General features: G+C 41.2%; 1 protein-coding gene across 2 annotated transcripts in view; it reads left to right on the top strand.

Annotated features, from left to right (window-relative positions):
* LOC136864080 (pyruvate dehydrogenase E1 component subunit beta, mitochondrial) overlaps positions 1-27,982 on the top strand; it is a 198,664-nt gene that overhangs the window by 131,564 nt on the left and 39,118 nt on the right. For both annotated transcript variants that reach the window (XM_067140624.2, XM_067140623.2), the window contains one exon: positions 22,613-22,793. In XM_067140624.2, the coding sequence (XP_066996725.1) occupies positions 22,613-22,793 (181 nt within the window). The remainder of the gene's footprint in view (positions 1-22,612; positions 22,794-27,982) is intronic.

The following is a 27,982-nucleotide window of genomic DNA, read 5'->3' as shown; positions in this document are numbered from 1 at the left end:
TATTTTTTAACAATATTATTTAAAATATTTTTTATATTCTTGCTAAAAAAATTTAAAACATTACATAACTGAAATTGTGACAAAACAAGCTTATATCTTAATATACACATGCAATTGTAGCGGAATGAATTTGTCTTTAAGCTTATTGAGTGTAAATGTTTACCGTAGCCATTTTGCCTATTCAGATGAAATAAGCCCCATTTTACAAATGTATAGTCATATTTGAGGGGAGCTTTGTTTATATTTGTGAATGTTATAGCAATGAGCTACTTAGAATATACTTCAATTTGCAAAACAAACGGAATATTTTTCTGGTGCAGATTTGTCGATGACGTCTTTGTCATTATCGACAATAGAAAAACTAATGATAATGCAATATTGGATAAATTAAAGGCCATAGGCACATGTATACAATTCACTAAGGAATCCGAGAATAACTGTGAACTAAATTATCTAGATCTAACGATTACTAGGCACGGAAAACATCTTACTTTCAAAATTTACCGCAAACCCACTCATACAATAAATACTATAAAAATGGATTCTATTCACCCTAATCCCCATAAAAAAAGCAGCATACCAAAGCATGATTCATAGAGCATTTAGTATACTGTTGTCAAAAACAGATCTCAACGATGAATTACAATTAATTCATGAAATAGCCCAAAAAAATGGTTATAAAAAAGAAATAATTAATTCCATCATTCGTAAGTTCAAATCACGACCCAAAACTACACTGACGAAACCAGAACAACCTAAAAAAAGATTATGCAACTTTCACTTTTAATAATACGAGTATGTATTCACTAACTAATATCCATAAGAAACATAATATTAGAATAGCTTTTAGAACTACACATAATAATAGACATATCATATATAATACCACATCAGTCAATGATAACAACAAATATCTTGTCAGGAATCTCTCGGATGAATTGCAACAACTGTCTAACAAGTTATGTGGGACGTACTGGCAGAAATTTCACGATTAGATATAACGAGCATGTTAATGCCATCAAACATAATCATTTTTCTGCAATAGGACAGCACATGCACGAGTACAGGCACAAATTCACGGATATAGGTAATGATTTGAAAATATTAAGTACAAAACCCAAAGGTCCTTTACTTAGTATAAATGAAGAATTGTACATAACATTTGATCAGTATACAAATCCCAACTACAACATTAATGAAATATCTGAAAAAGAAAAACAATATTTTGTTCAATAAGATTATCCCTATCTTAAAGAATGACTACGTCAGACTAGTCAACAAACAACGTCATATACAGGCTACAGTGCAGACAGCGAACTTGCCTGACTCCGCCCACACACACGCTGAAACTTCCCCCACTCGTCCCTCCGCCCCCCTCACAACAGACAACACCAGAACCATTAGTACGAGATACAATACGCGACAGACAGTCAAGCAACTCACATTACAACCACCCCACAGCAGTAAGTAGATTATTTCAGAACTTATACTATATCACGTAAAGTTTCATTTCAACTAGAATTTTTAATTCAATTCATTCAACTGCCAACTTCATAAAAAGGGAAAGGAACCACCAACATCTACGACATTCAGAGTGAGAAAATTCCAGAACAACAGTCACTTCAGACAGGCCAGAATATGTTCAAGTCAATTAAAAAGTCGTTGAGTCATACACAAAGTGTATAAGCATTGCATATTATAGCTTGTAATTTGAATTTGCATTTATAAAATATAAGGAAGTGCTGTCGCTTACTATTTGGACTTAAAAGACATTCATATATAGCATATCTTACAATGTGTCACATATCTAATGTTTTGTGTAAAATGCAAATTTGTGCAGTATTTTAATGCAACAACATAATGTAATGCAAGAACTAAGGCCAACAGCTATTTTAGACTTTCAGTGTAACAAAGTACATTAAGTCACACTTTATAACATTTTAATGTGAATATGTAAAATGTTATTGAAGTAAACACGCAATTTAGTCTACTAAGTACATTATCATACTTTAATATTTTAATTTGAACATGTAATATAGCATTTTATCAACACGCAACTTTAGTTAATTAGTATATTTTACTGGTAGCTCATTGCTATAACATTCACGAATATAAACAAAGCTCCCCTCAAATATGACTATACATTTGTAAAATGGGGCTTATTTCAACTGAATAGGCAAAACGCCTATGGTAAACATTTACACTCAATAAGCTTTATGGTAAACATTTACACTCAATAAGCTTAAAGACAAATTCATTCCGCTACAGTTGCATGTGTATATTAAGATGTAAGCTTGTTTTGTCACAATTTCAGTTATGATGTAATGTTTTAAATTTTTTTAGCAAGAATATAAAAAATATTTTAAATAATATTAAAATAATAGAGTATGTCATAAAGATCTTTATGAGGCCTAAGGTGAAAATGCAAATAAGATTGTAATGTAGCTGAGGATGACCTTGTTAAGAGGTCGAAACCGGTCCTAGACATGTGATAATCTGCATTACATGTAAATGAAAAGTATTGATCAGGTGGAACTTTCTTTTCCTTTTATGACAATTGGTAACTATCAGTATGGAAGAATTAAATTTATCAATCAAGATTATTTAGGAAATGTCGTTCTTCCAGTTGTTGACACCGATTTCTTGGGCTCCTTTTTGACAGTAAATTATCGTGGGAGCCACACATGCAGCAGATTAAAGTGCAATGCACTAAGAAGCTTAATATCATGAAGTTTCTTAGCAGCACTTCTTGGGGGACTGACCGCGCGGTGCTCCTCCGATTCTATAGGGCACATATTTTATCTCGACTAGACTACGGCAGTGCAGCATATGGCTCAGCAAGACCAAGCGTTCATGCGAAGCTAAACAGCATCCACCACGGCGGGGTTAGGTTGGCGACGGGAGCTTTTCGCACAAGCCCCATTGCCAGCCTTCTCGCTGAGTCTGGTGTGCCGCCTTTACACCTGAGGCGCCAGCAACTCTTACTTACATATGCTGCAAATTTGCGACAGATGCCACTTCATCCAAGCTATCCTTGCGTGTTCAACAATGGCAACCGTTTGCTGTACGCTGCTTTCCCTCGAGCGACGCTGCCGGTTGGGACACGCTTGGATAGCAGTTACGAATTGTTTGACGTACCTTCGGTTCCTTGCCTTGTCAGACAGCCGAGTGGGGTACCTCCATGGGTAGTACGATGACCTGAAATAATCCTGGATTTGCACACTGGCCCGAAAGGAAACTCGGACCCCTCGATTTATCGGAGGCTCTTCCTGTCCGTTGTTGTACGCTATCCAGGTTCAGTCATTGTCTACACGGATGGTTCAAGAACAGATACAAAGGTGGGTTGTGCGTTTGTTGTCGACAATGAGAGGTTTCTTTTTGCCCTCCCGGAAACCTGTAGTGTGTACACAGCAGAGCTCTATGCTATCTGTGAAGCTCTGCGGCACGCAGTGTCCAATGGACGCCGACACTTTCTTCTGTGTACTGACTCCTTGAGCTCGCTACAGTCTATTGATACTTGTTTCCCTCGACACCCTCTGGTGCAGCGGGTCCAGGACCTGCTGGCCAGGTGTTCGGATTCCGGCACCAGAATCACTTTAATGTGGCCCCAAGCCACATGGGCATAGAGGGAAATGAATTAGCAGATAAGGCTGCCAAAGAGGCAGTTACACTGCCCCTGTTGCCTTTCAAGGTTCCAGCAAGTGATATTTGCTCTCAGCTGAGACATCTGGTTATGTCCCATTGGGGGATGGAGTGGCAGGCCACTCCTCTTGCAGATAAGCTGAGAGCGATAAAAGGTACAACGAAGGTATGGCAGACTTCCCTTCGGGCTTCGCAGAGGGAAGCTGTGATAATATGTCGTCTTTGGATCGGCCACGGTATCCTGACTCGCTCCCATCTATTGAAAGGAGAACCCCCTCCGGTGTGTACTTGCGGCAATAATCTTACTGTGGTACACATCCTTACGGAGTGTGTGGACCTGGTCGATCTTCACCGTAGTCGTAACCTCCCGAGTACCATCTCCCTTATCCTGCATGATGACAAGCAGTCAGCAGACCTCGTCATCCGCTTTATGAGGGATAGTGATCTGTTTTATCGTGTGTAATGTTGTGTTTTGTGCTAGTGTATTTGTGTCAATTGCGCTTTTATCCTATTGACTTCATTTTAGTTTGTGTTGCGCATTTTAATGTGTTATTTTAACATCTTAACGTAAATTATGTATATACATTTGTACTACCAGGCAATGCCTTATTCCTTTGTCTCCTATATTTTTTCTTATTTTATTAGAAAATAAGGCATTGCGAATTAGATCCACTGCTGTTTTAATACCATACTCATTATCTCATCGCCATTTTTTTAAAACTCTTGTCAGTGGATACAATTTAAAATTTTAAATATCATGTACCATCAACAAGTATAATTAAAGAACCACCTAATCGATACTTTATTTTTTTGCGTTGGGCAAAATTAAATATACATTATCACTCACAGAACATGTTTCGACCACTTAGTGGTCATCATCAGCTGTATAAGGAAAACTTAAATGAAAAATATTGGACAATAAGCACAGGCATTAATCTTTAGGTTATGGAAAAAATATTTGCTGTGTCGATTGTTTGATTGGTAAAAGTTCTTTGGTATCTTCTCTGTTGCCTCATGTTGTCATATCTTGGAAAGATGTTTATTCCGCGCTGCCTTGGGGATCTGTCTTTGTGCACGACCTAGTGTAGTAGTGATGTGACACGGTTTGATTGTTCGTGCAATCCACAGAAGAAAAGGGAAGTGGAGTTGTGTCATCATCTAGTACGTCATTTGAGGGAGGAGGGAGACTTAGCAGTGATTCCGCGACGTCGTGCTTGATTATTTCTTTTTTTTCGTCTTATTTGTTGTCTGTCAACCCATTCCATGTATTTACTGATGTGCTCGTATAAGAGGTCATTTTGCTCATTCACTTCGTTAAGATTCTGTTCCCCATTTTCTAATTTATCAAGAATAATGTAGATGTTTTCGAGGTTGTTCATTAGTGTTCCTTTATTGATCTTGCTTATGATTTGAAGGTCCTGTTTGATACTAGTGAATTTGTGGTTCGCTTCTTTCATATGAGCTCCCATAGCAGAGAATCTTCTGTATTTCTCTGCATTGATGTGTTCATGATATCTAATTATGAAGCTCCTTCCTGATTGTCCCACATATGTTTTTTTACACTGAGTACATGTCAACTTATAAATGCCAGATTCTTGGAATTCGTCATCTTGAAGTTCATTGGCTCTATTGTAGCCAAAGTAGCTTTTTCAACCAAAACAGTACGAAACATAGATTCTTTAATCACCTAGCACCAGTTATTCCAGATAATGGAGTTCCTATTGTATTTGCCAGTTATCTTTCATAGCCCAGTTTGTTAGGTGCTCACTTTCTGTGTCTCATCAAATCCTGGTTCAGTTTGCTGGCATATAAGAGTGCTGAAATATAACAGACCCATGTGAGTAAATTTACTGGCATATTGTAATGTAACCAGCCTCCGTGGCTCAGATGGCAGCGCGTCGGCCTCTCGCCACCGGATACCGTGGTTCAAATCCCGGTGACTCCATGTGAGATTTGTGCTGGACAAACGGAGGCGGGACATGTTTTTCTCCGGGTACTCCGGTTTTCCCTGTCATCTTTCATTCCAGCAACACTCTCCATTATCATTTTATAGCATTTATCACTCATTAATAAAATCACCTTGGGAGTGGCGACCCCATTGTAATAACAGCCTATATATGTTTCATTCATTACATCCCTGACCCGGTCAATGACTGGAAAACAGGTTGTAGGTTTTCATTTTCATTGTAATGTAACCACAATGATGCACACAAAATGCTGTCATCTTGCTTACACAGATTTAATTGCAATTATTTATAAATTAAACACACACAACCTTAATCACCGCATCAGAAACGACACACTTCACTCCGAGAACATCAACAAGCCACCATTTTAACAACTGCCTATCACGAACACATGGAGACTGCAACCACTGCATGTCAACTACCAATTTTAAGCCAATTCACGTACTTCAAACACTCGTTAGCACAACACACGTTTGGTCAGGACAACTCCTGTTAAACCATGACTCGTGCTAAACAATAACTCGTTTCTACCATCAAGACCACCTCCTGGCCAGGCTTCTAGAAAGATACGTTACAAAAATACCTTCTTGTAAATTCTAGAGTGCAGAACAACATGGTTATAACATACAGAATATTCTTCCATCATCTCGTCTGATCTAGTGCCATTCTGGTTGTTTCAGTGTGTTACATAATTCTGCAGCGGATTACAAATCACATATACAGGTTCTTACAGTAATTGAACTCATATAAATGTCTATTTACAGTGCTTCACGACATAACCTCACAAACACTGCGCTCATTCGTCTACGTAAATAATAATAATAATAATAATAATAATAATAATAATAATAATAAATGGATGTAAACAATTCATAGCCATACATTACAAGTAATAATAATAATAATATTAATCATAAATCATAAAATAATAATTCGAGCTCGATACTAGCATTATTTACCCATGGGTGAGAGAATATTATTTTCAAGTTATATCAGTTTATCGCACTTGCATCAATATCCCCCCTATAACTTGAAACAATTTACTCCCTCTGTCACACTCATTGACATTGCTTTGGTCGTAGATTGTATCTTATTTCTTCCTCAATGTTGCTGGATGTACTCTCCTCCTCTTGACCAGCTTGTGCCGTGTTGGGGGCCGGGGTTGCCTCGCTGCCAGCCAGTAAGTAGACCCCGTGGCCCAGGTGTTTACCCACCTCAATGGGACCAACCCATTTAGGTGCGAGACCTGCGTGAAACCCTCCAATCTAGGAAGATCTGGGTCTCTTCGACATCTTGATCCTCGGCCTGGGTAAGGAATCTCTTCTCGCCCAAAGTTTGCTTCTCCTGATGTCCTGTTGTTCCTGCTGCTGCCACTCTGCTAGGAAAACAGCTACATCATCTTGACCAGAAGTGGTGATGGACGAATCTCCCAATCCCCGGTGCCGTATAGCTGTCGACCAAGGAACAGCTCCGCGGGGGAATAGCTGGTGACACGGTTGATGCGTTGTCGCAGGGCATAGAGTGACTGCGTTTTCTGATGGTCCCACAGTCGACGTTCTTTGTCTATTAGGTAGACCTGTAACGTCCTTTTCAGCTCCTGGTTCCGTCGTTCCATTGGATTGGCCCTTGGGTTGTAGATACGGGTGGTCCAGTGGTCCACACTCCATTCTGTCATAATTTTCTTCCACTTCTTCGACGTGAACTGACTCCCGTTGTCTGACAGAATGCACTGTGGATAACCATAGTGGCTGAATACCTCATCTTGTAGAAGGCTGGTGAAGCGTCCCGTCAAGGCTCCTGGTATTGGAAAGGCCTCCGTCCATCTTGTGAAGAGGTCGGTGATTACTAGGAGTCCTGTTTTACCCCGTGGTGTTCTAGGGTAAAGACCCATCAAGTCAAGGGCTATGACTTCCCAAGGGCATTGCGGCCGTCTTCCTCGCTGACTGGAATCTGCCTTCCTGTTGCTTGCCTTGGTGCAGGCACAGATGTAGCAACAGTTCACATAGTCCAGGATGTCTTTCCGCATGTTGACCCAGAAGAATCTTTATCGGATAGACTGATATGTCTCTTCACCTCCTGGATGTCCGACTTCTCCAGGATATCTGTCATGTGTTGTCTGGGGATCACCACTACTGCAGGGGTGTCGGAGAGGAGATCTGTACATCAAGAGTCCTCTGTCAATCCGGAAGTTCTTGTAGCACATCTTTAATTCCGTCTGGACGAGTCGACTATCGGTCTCCTAATCCACTGCGTGATGGTCCTACAGGACTTGTCTTGTTCTTGCCACTGTTTGATCACTCCCAGATCAAGTTTGCAGTAATACCTTGGAATGCTGCCTCTTCCTTGCTGGTCCGTCGGAATGGGCGGTTGTTATTGAGGAGACTGGTGAGTGGTATTGCCTTCTCTTCAAAGTGTGGCATACCATCCACACAAGCCAAGGAACTGATGTACTTGTCGCTTGGTCTGCGGGCGTTCAGCATCTTCAATAGCTCGATTCTTCTCCGGTTGCCTTTCTAAGCCTTCAGATATTGGGACATGGCCAAGATATTCTAGGCAGGATTGGGCGAAGTGGCACTTTTCCAGTTGGCAAATTAGTCCATGAATTTTCAGTCATTCCAGTACTTTCCTCAGATGGACAAGGTGTTCATGTAAATTCTTGCTGTGAATTAAATACACTTGGCAAAAATCTCCAACATATCCTGGTAATAGCTTATCCATCAGTCGCATGAAGGTGGCAGCAACATACTTCAATCCAAAGGGTATTACTGTAAACTGGTACAGTCCACTCGGTGTCATGAAGGTGGTCATTGGTCTAGAACTTTCCTCGACCTCCACTTGCCAGTATCCGGAGTTGAGATCCAGCTTGCTGAAAATCCTAGACCCACTTGTTTCAGCGAGTCTTTCAGGTCAGGGATGGGGTAGGTATCACTAACTGTCTTCTTGTTCAACCTGCGGAGTCCACACACACATTCAGTACCACCCATTCTTCTTCTTCTTCTTCTTCTCCTTCTTTGGTAGGGCGATAGGCAAAGCCCAACAGGATGTAGAGGGTTCGATGAGACCTTACCCTTCCATCTCTTGAATCTTCTGGATGACGAAGTTGCACTTATCTGGTAGTCGGTCCTATTTTATTGGAAATGACGTCCGGAAAGTCCTTTAAGGTGTGTCTCAGCTCCTTTTCTTCACTTGGTTGAAGATGCGTTAACTGGATATCTCCCAGCTCTACGTTGACTTCCATATCCTTGCGGGTCCAGAGATTTCCATGTGCCAGGCGACCCTCAGATGTTTGTCTTTTCCCAAAAAGACTTCATGAGCAGCATAGTCTAGGATCACCTTGTATTCCACCAGAAAGCCATGACCTAATATGTCAGGTATCACGTTCTGAATCCCTGCAACATCAGTTACAATAGGCATGTTCATGCATTTAGTGGTTAGATTCATCTGTCCTTGAATGGAATAGGTTACCCCGTCCGCTGCTCCCACTACCCTTCCGAGGTGGTGAGACCTCATAAGCGGTAGTAATCTGGCAACTGTCCCGTTGACAAATGAATGGCTTGCTTGGCTGTTGAGTATGGGTGAAGAATTCTCCTTGCCAATCCTTAAGATGATAGCTGGGCGGCGTTGGCCTTTTCTACTCACGTTCTGACTAATCCCTCTCCTGCTTGACTAGGGTTGTTCGCCTCCCCAGGCTTGTCAATGTCATATCTTCATATGTGCCTAAATTGATCCATTGGACATGTGACAGGACATGTGATTGTGATGAGTGTGAATGTAAGGCAGGTAGGCAGTTCCCTTCACTTCTTCCTTCTGTGTTTCTCTGCGATGCTGGGCTCTATGCGTCTGCAAATCGCTGTATCACTGTAACCATTACCCTGGAAAGTGACCGAGTGTGTCCATCTCCACCTGGATATTTCATGGTTCACAAATTCGTCTCACCCTCTTGGTGTGTGTTGTGAGAATGCCTTGTTTTTGTGCTGGATGGTGGTGAGAATCTGCATGAAGATAGCGATTTGTGTGGGTAGGCTTACCATCCGGTTTCTTTCTTACTAGAACATCCCAGAAAGGAAGGCATTGGTCCGACTCCATCTCCATCGTGAATTTAATTGAAGGATGTTGCTGATTTAGGTGGTTTAGAAATAGATGAAGTTTCTCAGGACCTTCTGTCCAGACCACAAATGTATCATCAACATACCTTCACCATATCATAGGTTTGACGGGCACCAAAGCAATAGCTTCCTCCTCAAAATGCTCCATAAAGAAATTATCCACTATGGGCAAAAGTGGACTTCCCAAAGCCACTCCGTCCGTCTGTTCATAAAAATTCCCACCCCATAACGAATAGCTGGAAGTCATGCAGTGGTAAAATAGCTTGGTAATGTCCTCAGGGAAAAGGTGTTCAATGAGTGACACGACCGAGTCAATCGGCACTTTAGTGAAAAAGGACTCCCCAGGCTTGTGTCAATGTCATATCTTCATATGTTCATATAACTGTTATGTCATGTGACCCTCTCAGACTGATTCTGATGGTTCCGTCAGTTTCCGCTTCGAATGCCAGTGCTGTACCGCGTCCAGGAAGCCATCTGGTGACGAATGAACATACCATTTCCACTTCTATTATAACGTCTAAATTCAAACCTCATTGTTTGAGAGGGCTTTCTCATGGACAGTCAAGATTTTCTTCTGATGACACAGAGCAAAGTTCTCTGCGAAACATAAAGAATTTCATCTTATTTTCTTGTCACGGCATAAGCCCAAAAGCCTGTATCATGTCTATTACTGATGATGATGATGCTTGTTGTTTAAAGGAGCCTAACATTTAAGTCATCGGCCCCTAATCGTACAAAATGAGACAAAATGCAATGACAATTTAAAAGTCTGAAATTCATCCACTGACCAGAATTCAAAACATGATGATAAAGGAGGAGTGGATGAATATGAATTTAAAACAATCAGTGGTTCCGACCCGCAATGCCTCACCTTCCCAGAAACTATATTACTGACCAAGATACTGCTTCCAAAGCACAATCCTGAATCGATGATGCTTGATGTCGAAAGAGGTCTGAAATCCATGTCAACAGTCCCTCATAATGGTACTTATCGCTAGTAAAGTAGAACCGTGGTATTTCTCAAGTTGCGGTACTAATCATAACTCACGGTGTTCCAAACATTATGGTACTACTCACAATTATTGTATGTCGCACAGGTAACGCAGACCTATGGTGTTTCTCACATAATGGAGCCATTTGTAGACAATGCAAACCCCTGGTGTACCTCACATAGGTGTACTAATCACAGGGACTCGTATTATCCCGTGGTGTTCCTCACATAGTGGATACATGCAACGCGGACCAACGGTGTCGTACACATAGTGGTACTAATCATAGGCAACGCCCAGAGCCATGGTGTTTCTCACATAATGGTATTAATCACAGACAATGTAAGCCCGTGGTACTAATCACAGGTCCTCCGCAAACACAATATAAAAACCGTATTTGGCACCGCCACTAAAATTGCTCACAGTCTGGGTAAAACCAAGGACAAATTGTCCCCACTTTTACATCCTGGGATATATGAAATTCCCTGTACTTGTGGTAAGGTATACATTGGCCAAACATGCTGGTCCATTGGTACTCGTATCAAGGAACATGAACGTAATACTTGTCTCAACCGGCCAGACAAATCGGCAATAGCTGAGCACTCTCTCTCATCGGGTCATGATGTCATGTTACAAGATGCTCGAGCTCTTCCCCACACTAGACACTACAGGTCCAGGATTATACGGGAAGCTGTGGAAATACGTAGAAATCCTAACATTTTCAACAGGGACACTGACTATCAGTTAAGTAATACCTGGTTGCCAGCCATTAAGGATTTACATAGGTAGTTCCCTTCTCTGTCCCTTCACTATTGTTATTTTGGTGTTTTCCAAATTCATACGTTCCTCATCGCCAGATGTTTAATTCCGGGCTTGTGTCAATGTCATATCTTCATATGTGCATACACCTGTTATGTTATGTGACCCTCTCAGACCGATTCTGATGGTTCCGTCAGTTTCCGCCTCGAACGCTAGCGCTGTACCACGTCCGGAGAGCCATCTGGTGATGAACGAACGTACCATTTCCACTTCTGTTATAACGTCTAAATTCAAACCTCATTGTTTGAGAAGCCTTTCTCGTGGACAGTCAAGATTTTCTTCTGATGATGCAGAGCAAAGTTCTCTGCAGAACGTAAAGAATTTCACATTCTTTTCTTGACACGGCATAAGCCCAAAAGCCTATATCATAAGTATGGGCCGTGAAAGCATTAATGGCATTAGCAGTAGTGTTTCTATATAATCTGCAAAAAATATTTATTACAACTGTATATTTTTTGTTTAAGTAATATCTAGATGAAACTGATTGTTTTAAATATTTAAAAAAGTGTAGTGCAAATGAACTCTTGATGCATTATTACTATTATGATTAGGGAAAGAATTTTAAGGTGGAAAGCACGGTCAGAAAGGGGGGGAATAAGTTCTGAAAATACATATAAAAAGGTGCAAGAAAGGTGTTGATGAAATCAAGTTATTAAGATATAAACCAGTTACATGAACTTTCCTTATCCCATTTACTGGGTTGTAATAATTAATAACCTTTTTATATTGGATTACACACAGCATTTTAATGTTTTTTACAGTACTTCGTTGGTGCTCTGAGCTCAGTAGATCCTTATATATATTCCACTCGACATCTACAGAAACCAGTGGAACATATCTTGTCAACACTCGCAAAGGGAGTATAAGCATCTTTAAAAAGTAGGAAAGATCAAATTATGAAGATAAAGTTGGAATTCAAGAGGCCAAATTGGGCAAATAGACGATTAAGCAAATAAATTATCTAGCTACATTATGCTATATTATATAGAAAGCTTCTCCATTGCATATACAAATAATTTCAGTTCATACATATACAATAATTAGTAAATTACTTCGATACTTACCCTTATTTCATTGGGAAGTATTCCTACCCATCTCAGCTATAGACGACATGATGGCTGAACACTAATAGCCAAAATCAGAAGCATAAAATCAAAACTTAAAAATCCAAAGAGTAAAAGGTACATCTGCAGCATACTAGACAGCAGGATTTAGAGAGTGTAAAATGGTATTTCTAGCATTTATAGCTGTATATAAGTGTATCCAGCCAGCTGGACATCTGGACTGAGGAGGTTAAGGTATAGCTCCAGCATTTGCCTGGTGTGACTGCCGACATTGGGGTTTGAATCCACTATCTGCCAGATGCAAGCTCACAGCTGTGTGCCCCTAACCACATGGCCATGTTGCCCGGTAACAGTGGATTGTGTAGTCATTAATGCTATTTAGTGAATTTATTCATAAGCTGCCCTAGGGTCCGAATGACGGTTATAAGGCTGTGTGCAGTGTAACTGTTTCAGCTCATAGGGGCTAGAGTGAAATACTAGAGTGACTGAACAGTGAGAACAGAGAGAAAGCGCTAACTAGAGTGATTGTGTGCCTTTGTGTTTGTATAGCCATTAGAGTCGGTTAATAAATCCCAGAGTAAACTCTTATCAGTTGTGTATTTATCTGCCACCCCACCAACACGTTACAGTATTGATGGTGATATGCACTGCTGGCCAAAGGAGCCGTAACTTTTTGGAAAAATGCAGTTATCAACATGTATTTTTCAACTACGATCATTATATTATTTAATTTCTTTTCCGGGTTGAACCGTGTTGTACTTGTACGCATATCACGTACAGTTTGCCGACGTTTCGAATACATTGCAGTATTCATTGTCAAGGCGACTGAAATACCCCTACTCGATCCGAGGTAATCAGTCTCCCAGGCAGAATTACACTACTAGAGTGGCCACTCTAGTAGTGCGTACAAGTACAACACGGTTCAACCCGGAAAAGAAATTAAATAATTCTTCACACCGTGGAAGCTTCACTTCTAAGATACGATGATTATAATTTATTCTTATGTTGTTTTGGGCCAAGGATCATGTTTTCTATATTTGGGTACAAGAATATGAAAATAAGGATGATTTTGGAGTTTTATAGCAGTACTGTTATTAAGCTTTACAGCTACTCACTTCTGTGCTTATTGCCATGTGACAATGTGGCTTGTTGTGGCAATGTTACAATTTCTTGTTCAGTATTTCCTAGAGCATCGTGAAGTATAGGTCAAGTGAAGAAATCTCAAAGTCCTGAATAGTCTGCAAGAGCTATAACATTGGTTGAAGGTGGATGCAGCTATCGTTCAGGGTGTTAAGAGCAAGCCCTACAAAGGTTTGTATGAGCTGTGAGATGATGTTAGGAATATCGTACTTACAGCAGGCGTCAGGATCCAGTCGACCAAGGTTTACATCAGTTACAGATGATTGGTTTGGAACTTTACAGGTCTTCATAGACTGCAATTTAATTGCAGTAATTGCAAAAAATCAGCTGTAATGTAAATATTAGTGTATGTACTTGCAGAAGACTCAGGGAAGCAAATTCGATATTAAAGTAAAACCCGCTACAAGGCCACATTTTTCTCCACAGCAGCAAACGGCTCATCTGCAGTTCACCTAAGAGTGTGCATATTGGACAGAGGAGCAGTGGAGCTGTGTTCTCTTTACAGATGAGTCTAGATTCAACCTCAGATCTCCAACTGGGAGGGAAAGAGTTTGGAAAAGACCAAGGGAGTGTTATTAGGCCTCTACTTTTTAAAATTATTATTTATATCAAGGACACCACGTAGAGGTGGTTTCATCATGGTGCGGAGTGGCATTAGCTCTAACAGACCAACTGAGCTGTTAAAAAAATCATTGAAAACAGCTTTGATTGCACACTGCTATATTGAGGAAGTTTCCTGTTCTCATGTCATTTCCTATGCTCCTCACATCGGTGATAACTTTGTGCATATGCATGCCAACGCTCATCTCCACACGTAAGAATAGTCTGTTTGGAGTGGTCTGCACAATGTCCTGACCTTAAACCCATCAAGCATGCATGGAATATGGTTAAGAGTAATGTTTGTTGAACTCTCCACAGTCTCTGTAGACTTCGGGCAGCTGTTATTGAGGAATGGGAAGCAGCTTAGTGAGTTGATCCATCATGAACAATTATTAGTACTGGACGACTTGGCTGTGCGGTTAGGGGCGTGCAGCTGTGAGCTGGCATCCGGGAGACAGTGGGTTCGAACCCCACTGTTGGTAGCCCTGAAGATGTTTTTCTGTGGAGCTGTACATTATTAACCCTTAACTATGGACGGGCGGTCAACATGACCGCGGTGGAAAAGTAAACACGTGCCACACCTCGCTTATCGCCCTGCCAGTATATTTGCTTGCAGTACCTTTCTATTTTAAGATGACCTCTCCACTGTATTTATCTTATCTGTCATAAATAACCATGCAGCTGCGATAAGAAGCTGATGAGTTTCGTAGCGGCCTGGGTGACCGCACGTCCATGGTTTGAAGCAGTCTTCAGTTGATAGTGCTGTGTGTAGCAATGAGTCAGCGTGCAGGTACTTTGGCGAGTGTCCGAACATGTGATGCAAATTACGAAGGAACAATTACCGAGTGGTTTGAAGAAGACATGAGTGATGTGGACGATGGTGATAGTGAAATAGAGAGTGATCACAATACCAATACTGAGACTGAAGGAGAGGGAGAAGATGATGAAAGTTCCGCACTACTGCCTGATGATTCACGTTCTAAGTGTTTTTATGGTAGAAATAGGTACAAATGGTCGTCTGCGGAACCTCCACAGAATGTGCGTACACCTCGTCACAATATCGTGATTCACCTTCCTGGTTTGCGCCCTTCAGCTCGAGTTGGAAACAGTGTGGATCCTGTTACGGCATGGACACTAATATTTAGTGAAGAAATGGTGAACTTACTAGTGCGATGGACAAATGTGAAACTCAGTGCAATGAGAAGTAATTACTGAAAGTCTACCCGACCAGAATTACAAAATGTTGACGCAGTTGAAATGAAAGCTTTTCTAGGCCTTCTTATTTATTCGGCGGTTTTCAAATCTAACAAAGAGGACATCGCTTCAGTCTTCGCAGCTGATGGTACGGGCCGTGAAATATTTCGTGTTGTGATGTCAGGTACAAGGTTTCCCATTCTCCTGTGCAGCCTGCGTTTTGACAATCCTGAAGACAGAACGCAGCGGAGAGAGACAGATCCTATTGCACCCATATCTGAGCTTCTGAATATGTTGATTCAGAACTCTCAAAGGTGTTACTCCATTGGCACAAATGCAACAGTAGATGAGATGCTAATTGGTTTCAGAGGTCGGTGTAAGTTCAGAATGTATATTCCGAACAAGCCTGAGAAATATGGAGTGAAATTGATGTGCCTAACCGATTCGAAAAATAGTTATTTGTACAATGCATATATTTATGCAGGGAAGGACACTGATGGAATAGGTCTTTCAAGGGAAGACAGAAAATTTTCAAAGCCAACTCGTGCAGTTCTTCGTTTATCGGAACCAATACAGGGTACAAATAGAAATATAACAGCTGACAATTGGTTCACCTCAGTGGAGCTTGTTCAGGAGCTGAGGAAAAGGGGACTCACTTATGATGGGACAGTAAGAAAGAACAAGAAGGAAATTCCAACTAACTTCTTGCCTTCCAAGCAGAGAAAGGTCGGTTCCTCTGTGTATGGCTTCACGAAAGACATAACTCTTCTCTCACACGTTCCGAAAAGAAACAAAGCTGTTTTGTTAGTATCCTCTATGCACCATGGGAAAGCAACTGATGCGGACACGGGGAAGGAAGAGATGATTCAGTTTTATACAGTAATTCTATGAAGTCTGGAGTAGATACTTTGGATCAGATGTCAGCCAACTACTGCACAGGTAGAAGAACAAGAAGGTGGCCGATGGCAGTCTTCTTCCGTATCGTCGATATTGCAGCTGTGAATGCGAATATCTTGCATCAGTCCTATCGCGAGAGCCCCCAAATGACCAGGCAACATTTTCTGAAAGAACTTGCTGCTCAACTCACTAGGCCACACATGATAAGAAGATTATCAAATCCCAGGATCCCAAGAGATATTCGAGGCGCTATCTCTAGAATTTTGAGCATCCCTGCGGAGCGTATCAACATTTCCGAGGAGAAGCTTGAAAAACGGATAACTTGTCGTCTGTGCCCACCAGCAAAGAAGAGAAAAACATATTACAAGTGCTACAGATGTGAAAAACCAGTATGCTTGGAGTGTACAAGGAAGATCTGCTTCGAATGTGTTGAGTGAGAGTAACATTGAGGGCCAAGTTCAGTGCTTGCAATTTCCACCCCAACAAGAGATCAGTCTAATGTGTCGTTAATTTTCAGTGCAGTGGTTATCAAACATCTTTAATACCCAAGTTAGGGTCAATTTTTGTTGATAGTGTAAAGGATATGTGTGTGTTTAAATGGAACAGTGTATTCTGAATAACGAAAATTGCTGCGACTGCAATCTGAAGGTGTGAGGGTTATACAAATTAACAAATGGAAAATATTTTTGTGGTTTTGAGTTCAATAAAGTGTAATTATTCAAATAAAAGCAGCTAGCAATTTATCTCATTAACCGTCCTTTCCGTAGTCAAATTAATTTTCATGCAGTCTCAGTGACCTCACGTCCATGTTGACGTCACTGAAAATGTACGTCAATAGTTAAGGGTTAAGGCCGTGGCTACATCTCACTCCTAGGCCTTTCCTATACCATACTTGCCATAAGACCTATCTGTGCTGGTGTGACGTAAAGCAAGTTGAAAAAGAAATTATTAGCATGTTCTTCCTCCTTTATTTTACTCTTAAGGTTATACCACAGATTAAATGAAGGAGCCCTCGAATGAGCATACTAGGGTTGTAGTTAATTGTAACATTTGATTTCACTAAAAAAAATATTGACCTTCAATCTGTCTTAAATAAGAAGCAATATATTGCAATTAAGCATGCCAATCAAGATGCAAGCTGTAATTTGAGCCAGGAGTGGTAAGTTAAAACTGAATGTGCAAGGATATGTTGTGAAGTATAATGCCAGTAATCTTGGTTGTAAGCATGAAAAAATGAAAATAAACTAGTAATTTTCTTGCCGTTATGCCTTTCAGCATTCAGTCTGCAAGCCTCTGTGAGTTTACTAAATGCTGCCAAAATCCTCTATTTGCAACTAGTGCTGTGGCCTTATTTAGTTCTATACCTCTTATCTTTAAATCGTTAGAAACCAAGTCTAACCATCATTGTTTTGGTCCCCCTCTACATCTCTTACCCTCTCTAACAGAGTCCATTATTCTCCTAGGTGGCCTATCCTCCTCCATTTGCCTCACATGACCCAACCACCAAAGCCAGTTTATGTGTGCAGCTTCATCCATCGAGTTCAATCCTAACTTAGCCTTTATCTCCTCATTCCTAGTACCCTCCTGCCATTGTTCCCACCTGTTTGTGCCAGCACTCTCTACTTTCATGTCTGTTACTTCTAACTTATGAATAAGATATCTTGAGTCCACCCATCTTTCGCTCTCGTAAAGCAAAGTTGGTCTGAAAACAGGCCGATGTAAAGATAGCTTCGTCCGGGAGCTGACTTCCTCCTTACAGAATACTGTTGATCAGAACTGCGAGCTCATTGCATTAGCTTTACTGCATCTTGGTTCCATCTCACTTACTATATTACCATCCTGGGAGAACACACAACTTAAATACTTGAAATTATCTACCTGTTCCAGCTTTGCATCGCCAATCTGACATTCAGTTCTGTTGAATTTCTTACTTACTGACATCAATTTAGTCTTCGAAAGGCTAATTTCATACCATACACATTGCACCTATTTTCAGGTTCCAGTATATTAGACCCCCTGCGTGTGGGGGACACACATGTAGTATACACCCCCCAGTATCCCCTGCCTGTCCTAAGAGGTGACTAAAAGGGGCCCGAGGGGCTCTTAACTTGGGAGTGTGGATTGGTGACCACAGGGCCCTTAGCTGAGTCTTGGCATTGCTTCCACTTACTTGTGCCAGGCTCCTCACTTGTGCCTATCCTGTCCGACCTCCCTTGGTCAACTCTTGTTCTTTTCCAACCCCGACGCTATTAGAGCATTCGAGGCTTAGGGAATCTTTCATCTTCGCGCCCTTCGTGGCCCTTGCCTTTCTTCGTCTGTTACTTCATTTTTCGAAGTGACGGATCCCTTCTTTCTTCTTCTTCTTTTCTCTCTCTCTCCACCCCCTGCGGGTGGGGGACGCCAACGAAAAATACCCCCATGGTATCCCCTGCCCGTCGTGAGAGGCGACTAAAAGGGGCGACCCAGGGATGATTGTCTTAGAACCATGAAACTAGTTTTGATTGGTACCATCACGCGGGGAACACCCTGTGTCGCCTTTACTTGCGAGTTGTATCACTATATTAGGTACACAATAGGTTTGTGATTAGTAGTAGTAGTAGTAGCAGCAGTGTGTGTGTGGACAGTGGCTTTCCAGTACCCGTGAGTCGTACCCATATGAGCAACACCACGGTCTGGGCCTTGCCTGCGAGTTGTACCACTATATGAGCGACACCGTCGGTCTGCGTTGCCTGTGATTAGTACCCACTATGTGAGGAACACCACGGGAACACCGGCGCCCGTGATTAGTACACCTAGGTGAGGAACCTCTTCGGTTTGCGTTGGCTATGAGTTGCGCCATTGTGTGAGAAACACCATAGATCTGCGTTCCCTGTATGGCGTACAATACTTGTGTGAGTAGTACCATAATATTTGGAACACTGTGAGTTTACGCTACCTTTGATTAGTACTGCAACTTGAGAAATACCATAGTTGTCCTTTACTAGCGTTAAGTGCCATTATGCGGGATCGTTGACATAGAAATTGCCCCATTTAGACAAGCATCATCGATTCAGGATTGGGCTTTGGAAGCAGTCTCTTGGTCAGTAATATTGTTTATGGGAATGTGAGGCATTGCGCGTCTTATCCACTGATTGTTTTAAATTCATATTCATCAATTCATTCCTCATCATCACATTTTGAATTCTGGTCAGAGGATGAATTTTGTGCTTTTAAATTGTACTCGCGTTTCGTCTCATCTCGTACCATAGGGGCTGATGACCTGGATGTTAGGCACCTCGAAACAACAAGCATCATCATCATCATCACTACCAAGATATTAGACTGCAGGCTTTCGGCACAATCTGCCATTAAGACCAAGTCATCAGCATAGGCCAGACTGCTTACTACATTTCTACCTAACTCAATCCCTCCCTGCCACTTTATACCTTTCAGCAGATGATCCATATAAACTACGAACAGCAATGGTGAAAGATTACAGCCTTGTCTACCCCTGTAAGTACCCCGAACCAAGAACTCATTCTACCATCAATTCTCACAGAAGCCCAATTGTCAACATAAATGCCTTTGATTGATTTTAATAATCTACCTTTAATTCCGTAGCCCCCCAATATGGCGAACATTTTTTCCCTCGGTACCCTGTCATATGCTTTCTCTAGATCTACAAAACATAAACACAGCTTTCTATTCCTCTCGTAGCATTTTTCAATTACATGGCGCATACTGAAAATCTGATCCTGACAGCCCCTCTGTGGTCTGAAACCAAACTGGTTTTCATCCAACTTCCTCTCAACGACTGATTGCACCCTCCCTTCCAAGATGCCAGTGAATACTTTGCCTGGTATACTAATCAAGGAAATACCTCGATATTTGTTACAATCCTTCCTGTTCCCTTGCTTATAGATAGGTGCAATTACTGCTTTTGTCCAATCTGAAGGTACCTTACCAATACTCCATGCTAATTCTACTACCCTATGAAGCCATTTCATCGCTGCCTTCCCATTGTACTTAACCATTTCAGGTCTAATTTCATCTATTCCTGTTGCTTTTAACTACCATCCTTTCCACTTCATCAAGCCTATTTTTACCAACATACTTTTCCTCCTCCCCATGAGCTTGGTTGTTGGCAACACCACCAGGAAGATTTCTTTTTACGTTGAGATGTTGAAAATATTCCCTCCACCTCTCCAGTGATTCCCTGGGATATATTATGAGTTCACCTGAATTACCCAAAGCTGTTCATTTCCTTTTTCCCTCTCTTCCTAAGATTCTTTATTACTGTCCAGAAAGGTTTCCCTGCTGCTTGACCTAGCCTTTCCAGGTTATTGCCAATATCTTCCGACGACTTCTTTTGGATTCAACAGCTATTTGTTTCGCTCTGTTTATTTCATCTATGTAAAATTCCCTGTCTGCATCGGCCCTTGTTTGGAGCCATTTCTGATAAGCTTTCTTTTTATGATTACAAGCTGCTGTCACTTCATCATTCCACCAAGATGTTCGCCTTTTCCCATCTTTACACACAGTTGTTCCTAGGCATTCCCTTGCTGTTTCTACTACAGCATCCCTGTATGCCACCCATTCCCCTTCTATACCCTGAACCTGCTTACTTTCTACTGTTCGAAACTTCTCACTAATCATATCCATGCACTTCTTTCTAATTTCCTCGTCCTGGAGATTTTCTACCCTTATTCGTTTGCAGACAGATTTCACTTTCTCTATCCTAGGCCTAGAGATACTTAGTTCTCTACAGATCAGATAGTGGTCTGTATCATCGAAAAATCTCCAGAAAATTAGTACATTCCTAACAGACTTCCTGAATTTGAAGTCTTTTAAGATATAGTCTATTATGGATCTGGTACCCCTAGTCTCCCATGTGTAGCGGTGAATAGCCTTATGCTCGAAGAATGTATTCATAACTGCTAAACCCATACTAGGACAGAAGTCCAGCAAATGCTTCCCATTTCCATTAACTTCCATATCTTCCCCACATTTACCTATCACCCTTTTGTATCCTTCAGTTCTATTTCCAACTCTCACATTGAATTCGCCCATGAGCACTATCCTATCCTTGCTGTTGACCCTGACTATGATGTCACTCAATGCTTCATAAAACTTGTCAATTTCATCCTCATCTGCACCCTCACATGGTGAATACACTGAGACAGTTCTCGCCCTAATTCCTCCAACTGGCAAATCTACCCTCACCATTCGCTCATTAACGTGCCTAACAGAAACTACGGTGTGTGCAATGGTGTTCCTGATAAACAGCCCTACCCCTTACTCTGCCCTTCCCTTTCTAACACCCATCAAGTACACTTTAAAATCTCCTATTTCTTCCTAGTTATCCCCCCTTAACCGAATATCAGTTACTCCTAGCACATCCAGGTGCATCCTCTTTGCTGACTCAGCCAGTTCTACTTTCTTTCTTACATAAGCCCCATTAATGTTGATAGCTCTCCATCGAATTCCATTTTGTTTGCCAAGTTGTTTCCAAGGAGTCCCTCGCCTGTCAAATGGGAGTGGGACTCTGTTGCTCCCATAGGTCGGAGGCTTGCTTAAAATGTTCTGAGTTTGGTAAATTCATGAAGTAAGATGCTGAGTCCAAGTGAGGACCTCTCCTCTAACGGGTTAGGGAGCACGGTGGATTGTATAGCCCTAGCCGCCTGAGCACAAGGTAGGCCATGCCTCAGAATATGTCCGAGATGCCCACTCCCATTCCATAGCAACTGGTATCCCGACTCTCAGGACCACTTACTAGGCCACTCAGCCGTTGCCCATGGTTCACGAACTAGGACTTGACTACAGTAACCCACTGAATAAATAAATAAATAAATAAATAAATAAATAAATAAATAAATAAATGATGTACCAAAATTTGCCAAAAAATCATGGATCCTCATTCCTTTTCATCTCAGAGTAAATATTCTAGTGAAAAAATGTCCTTCCTTTAAAATAAAGTTGCAGTTAATCTTTATTATATTTCTGTTTGAATATAATGTAAGTAAAATCAATTTTGTGTTCATAAAATTCATATTGTTTGAAAACATCCAGGTGTTACACTTCTTTTCCCTGTCATTGCAGTTATATAAATCCCAAATTGATTTTAGTCATTTTAGCTCTCCATAGGGGATTTTTTGTTTTGCTTTCTCTACTTTTATCTTTCTATTTGGGACAATTATTGTTAATTATTCTTTCAGGTATTATCACCATATTCTTCAGAAGACCATAAAGGACTGCTAAAAGCAGCTATTCGTGATCCAGATCCTGTAGTACTGTTGGAGAACGAAATTTTATATGGTATTCAGTTTCCTGTAACTGATGAAGTTTTATCAAAAGACTTCATTGTGCCTATTGGAAAGGCTAAGATTGAACGCCCAGGTAAGAATGCATGTATTAAAAATTGTTGGGTTTATGATTCTGTTAGAGAAGGTGGGTGAAGAGGTTTCTTTTAAGTTTTATTTTATATTTTTATTCCTGATTACTTTAGGTTATTTCTATGTATAAGATCTGGAATGGAATTTACTGGTGCCTATGAGAGAAAATTACCATGGACATTTGAGTGGTCAGCTCATGGACTGAAATGTCGAGGAAGAATATTCACTAGATACGACTTTCTCTGACATAAGGGCATTTTACGCCGTGTATCCGCGGGTACAGTGAAAACTATATCTGCCATTTGTAAAGATGTGAAAAAACATAAGAACAAATATGAGAACCTTTTCTGCTGGGACGTATAAAATAAGTTCACTGAAAGGCGTGAAAAACACCAAACAATAAATATGAAGACATATGCATGGGGGGGCCAATAAAAATATCCAAGTATTATTGCAGATCACTCTCTTTCTAAAACAACTGTTAGTAGAAGCCTTTTATTTTGGAGCAGTGGGTTATTAAACATTTTCTGGTCACACTCTTAGACAATGAATTTGAGGTTACACTCAACCATGTCCATGTGCTACCGGCAGGAATCAGGAAGAATGACTTTGACTGCCATTTTGAAAAACTTCGATCAACTTGAATGATCGAGTCAAAACTCGAGGGTGCGAGTTCAAGAGTCGCGACCTCTGCATGCTTAAAGATTCGGATGCCTGTCCACTTTCTGAAAGATTTTAATTTTGTGTTTATTAGTAAGGAATTTTACGACCTTTTCTGTATCCATAATTAGGTTATCACAAGACAAATATGCACCACGCTAGTCAGTTGTACACGATTATGTTCCCAATCCAGATATACGCTACCATGTCACGCGGCAAAACTTCACTGTGCAACTCGGCACAGAATAAATTTCTAACTTCTGGATGGAATGCGAAATACAAGCGCTGTAGGCTCACTTTTTCCTGTAATCATGCAACTGTGGTGACGGCTCTTACCCGACTTGTAAATCATGTTTGTTTCACAAGGGATGACAAATTAAAATTTTCGGGGCTAAGGTAAAATATGATTGTAGTAAGCGGTAATCGCGTAAACTCGTGACTCGATAGGTGAGGTATTTTTATATAGATGTAATACAATGTGAATCGGGACTTCGAAGTTACGACGTGCTAAGTGGGAAACGTGTTAATGAGGAACGCACTAACGAGGCTTCACTGTAATTGTACAAAAAAATACCCCACAATATTTTTACTCAATTGCTTTTACCAAGATTTCTGAAAATGTTAAGTACAGTGAAACTTCCAGATAACCACATCTTTAAGCCAACCACCCTTACTCCCGACAACTTTTACCTGATGCAGAATGATATTCTTGTAAGACTAATGTGTTGTCACCCTCTTTAATTCTATAGCCTACCATTTCTTTTGAAAAAGTCTTGTCCTTACATACTACTTACTTTTCAGTTATTTTTAAGGAAATGCAGACAAATATATACAGGGATGTTGAGACACACATAAACAACTATTTTAGCATCCCAGCATACATTTATGGTTAGGACAAACCCTCTTTTGTTTTATGGATGCTAAAAAGCAGGTATGCACATTCAAAGCAACCTTACATTTGAGGCACTCAAACAAGGTTTCTTTGCATAGTCCCCAAGCTGCACACACTCTGCCTTACTTGGATGGCCCTAATTTATTCTGAGATCGAGGAGTTTTTGACGGGTAGTGGCCAGTATACTAAGCCTGAAGGGAATATTACCAGTGTGAGGCAAAATTGGCAAAGATTCAAGATATTTACAGACATAAGCATTGGTTTCTTTTGCTACACGGTCCCAGAACTGAGGGGTTAGAAATTCGACTGCTTGCAGTTCTTTTGGGTTATCTCATAACCTCCTCTCGACCACAGAGTGATTGTCACAAACTAGTTTATATGCGACATCAGTAAGGTTATTAGCAACTAGTTCCCAAATTACCAAGCAAGCGGCTGCGGGGCTTAGGTCACGTGCGTAGCTGTCAGCTTTCATTCGGGTGACAGGGGGGATCAAACCCCACTTTCAGCAGCCCTAAAAATGTTTTCCCGTAGTTTTTCCCATTTTCATACCAGGCAAATGCCTGGGCTGTACCATAATTAAGGCCACGATCGCTTCCATCCCACTCCTAACCCTTTCCTATTCCATCGTTGCCAAAAGATCTGTTTGTGTCGGTGTGATGTAAAAAAGAAGAAAGTTCCCAAATCCAGTCATTACTGACACCCCTACCTGTTGATGTTGTTGCACCTTGTGTACATCATGATTATCCATTGGTGCTAGCTAGCTCTTCAGAACTTGAATCAGATTCATCTTCACCAACATCACTTGAAGATGAATTATTTTATTTTTCACACTTTCTTTTTCACTCTCAAAATCACTATTCTCAAGACGGTTGTGAATATCATCATTCGTGCCACTCCAGGCTGCCACCATTTTTGTTTACAAGACACATGGTGAGCTGCATTTAATTTTTCATGTTCCAGAAGCAAGTTACCATTTTTGATATAAAAATGAATTTCGGGTACCTCCTGATGCCTGTTGGTCAGAGTTTTAAACTAATAAAACAAAATTTGCTGGCTTGGTAACCGTAAATATGCTTCTGTAATAGTCCTTGCACGGGGACGGAAGTATGTGTCAAAGTATATTTGCACCTTTCAATCGTTGATGGAACATTCCGTCAAAGTATGGCATGGGGAAAAATGGTCTCGCTTATTGAAAGGGAATAAGAAGATTGTGTGATGTTGTATGAGACTCATCCCTTCCAAGTTGTGTTGCCAAAGTGTGCATTCATGCCCAGTATACAAACAACGTTGATCTGTAGATAAGGGGGCGTGAGTTGGAAGGAATGGGAGAAGGAACAGAGGCAGTGGATGGATGGGAGGGGAGTCGTGGCTTTGGTTTCAGCAGGGCAGATGGATGAGGTTTAATTGGACGATGCTGGGGGAGTCCAGAAGGCTAGACTTAGAGTAGGGGTTTCAGTTTTTATTTGAACTGTGTTTATTTCCTTCTCTTCAGTCCTTTAGCTCTGTAATAGTGTTCTAGTTGTCCCCAGCATTTTTCATGTATGCCCATGTTGCGTCCGGGACACCAATGAAGTGATCTTCATTGCTTCTTGGTGTGTCAACACACTGCACACTTCCTCTCCTGTTGCCTTGGTAGCTGAGCATAATAATGCTTGCTATTAACTGGTGACTATGATGGTGTGAGGGGAACAGCCGCTGCAGTTTCTGATGCACAGAGAGATTCACTTATCTCTAGTACACAGTCGTGTCTTTCTAGTCGTTGTCCAGGATCAGTGTTGTCGCAGTAAGCTACGTATTCATTGAGGAGATTCATGTCTATAAGATTTCGGAATATTTTCCTCGAAATACCTTCTGGTGGCATGTGTACCAGCAACATGAGAAAACTTTTGGTCCTTCAAATCAACCCCACCCATTTATTTGTTATAACCAATGATGTGGATTGGTTTTAGCATTTCCTTTCCATTTCTCATTTTCACTGTATGAAATGCTGTATTCAAGCTGAAGACTGGTTTTCTGTGTTTCTTTTCTCCAAAAACATTGGTTATAACCTCTCCCTTTCTGAAAAACTGTGTTCACCAGTCTTAGACTTATAACTAGTGAGCTGAGCAGGTAGGCCCTTTGAGTTTACACATACTGTTCCAGTCAACATGACACCAGCCAATGAAGTGATCTTCATTGCTTCTTGGTGTGTCAACACACTGCACACATTCTTTGGCCAGAGGTATTTTGGTATAAAAATTATCAGTGTACAAATGATAACCTTTATTGAAAAGATGGCACTTTTCTACAATGTGCAGTACCACTCTGTGTACCATCTTGCCTGGATTACCTGATGCAAAGAATTTAGAACTACTGTATATTTCAGTGTGCATGACATAGCCTGATTTGCTTTCACATGTTCATACTCCTTTATGCCATACCTAGCATGCCTTTTGTTTGGCATGTACTGTATATAAGCAGTTCTGCTCTTCATTGCAATTAGTGACTCATCCAATGAAACTGATCATTCTGGTACGTCCAATTTCTTCCACTAGGCGTTCATGAAATCCAGCACAGGACAAACCTTGTGCCAGGGATCATGACCAGGACTATCACTAGGGGGTTTTAACCCGTTAAGTGGGGAGCAAGCTCTTCGTCTTTACACATTACGGTGGGGAGGTGTTTTCATCATTTTTTTTTTTAAATACTTGGATTTATGCAACCCGACATGTATCTATCTAATATTACTTGTATATTGTGCGAACCATGTGACCTTGCCGCGGTGGGGAGGCTTGCGTGTCCCAATGATGCAGATAGCCGAGCCGCAGGTGCAACCATATCGGATGGGTATCTGTTGAGAGACCAGACTAACGAATGGTTCATCGAAAGGGGGGTAGCAGCCTTTCGGTAGTTGCAAGGGCGGCAGTCTAGATGATTGACTGATACGGCCTTGTAATAATACTCAACATGGCTTAGCTGTGTTGATACTGCTACACGGCTGAAAGCAACGGGAAACTACAGCCGTAACCACCTCCCGAGGACATGCAGCTCTCTCTGTATGAAAGATGTACTGATGATGGCTTCCTCCCGGGTAAAATATTCCGGAGGTAAACTAGTCCCCCATTCGGATCTCCGGGTGGGGACTACACGAGAGGGGGCGATCATCAGGAAGATGGATACTGACATTCTGCGAGTCGGAGCGTGGAATGTTAGGAGTTTGAATCGTTGTGGTAGGTTAGAGAATCTGAAAAGGGAGATGGATAGGCTAAAGTTAGATGTAGTTGGTATAAGTGAAGTACGTTGGCAGGAAGAACAGGATTTTTGGTCAGGCGACTACCGAATTATCAACACGAAATCAAACAGGGGTAATGCAGGAGTTGGTTTAATAATGAATAAAAAAATAGGGCAGCGGATAAGCTACTACGACCAGCATAGTGAAAGAATTATTGTCGCCAAGATAGACACCAAACCAATGCCCACCACAATAGTGCAGGTCTATATGCCTACTAGTTCAGCGGATGATGCAGAAATTGAAAGAATATATGAGGAGATAGAAGATTTAATACAATATGTCAAAGGTGACGAGAATCTAATTGTGATGGGAGACTGGAACGCAGTGGTAGGCCAAGGAAGAGAAGGTAGCACAGTAGGAGAATTTGGAT

This window comes from Anabrus simplex, chromosome 2 (assembly GCF_040414725.1).
Source record: "Anabrus simplex isolate iqAnaSimp1 chromosome 2, ASM4041472v1, whole genome shotgun sequence".
In the NCBI taxonomy this organism is placed as follows: domain Eukaryota; kingdom Metazoa; phylum Arthropoda; class Insecta; order Orthoptera; family Tettigoniidae; genus Anabrus; species Anabrus simplex.
Note: the sequence above shows the minus strand (reverse complement) of the source record. Positions and strands in the feature narration are given on the sequence as shown.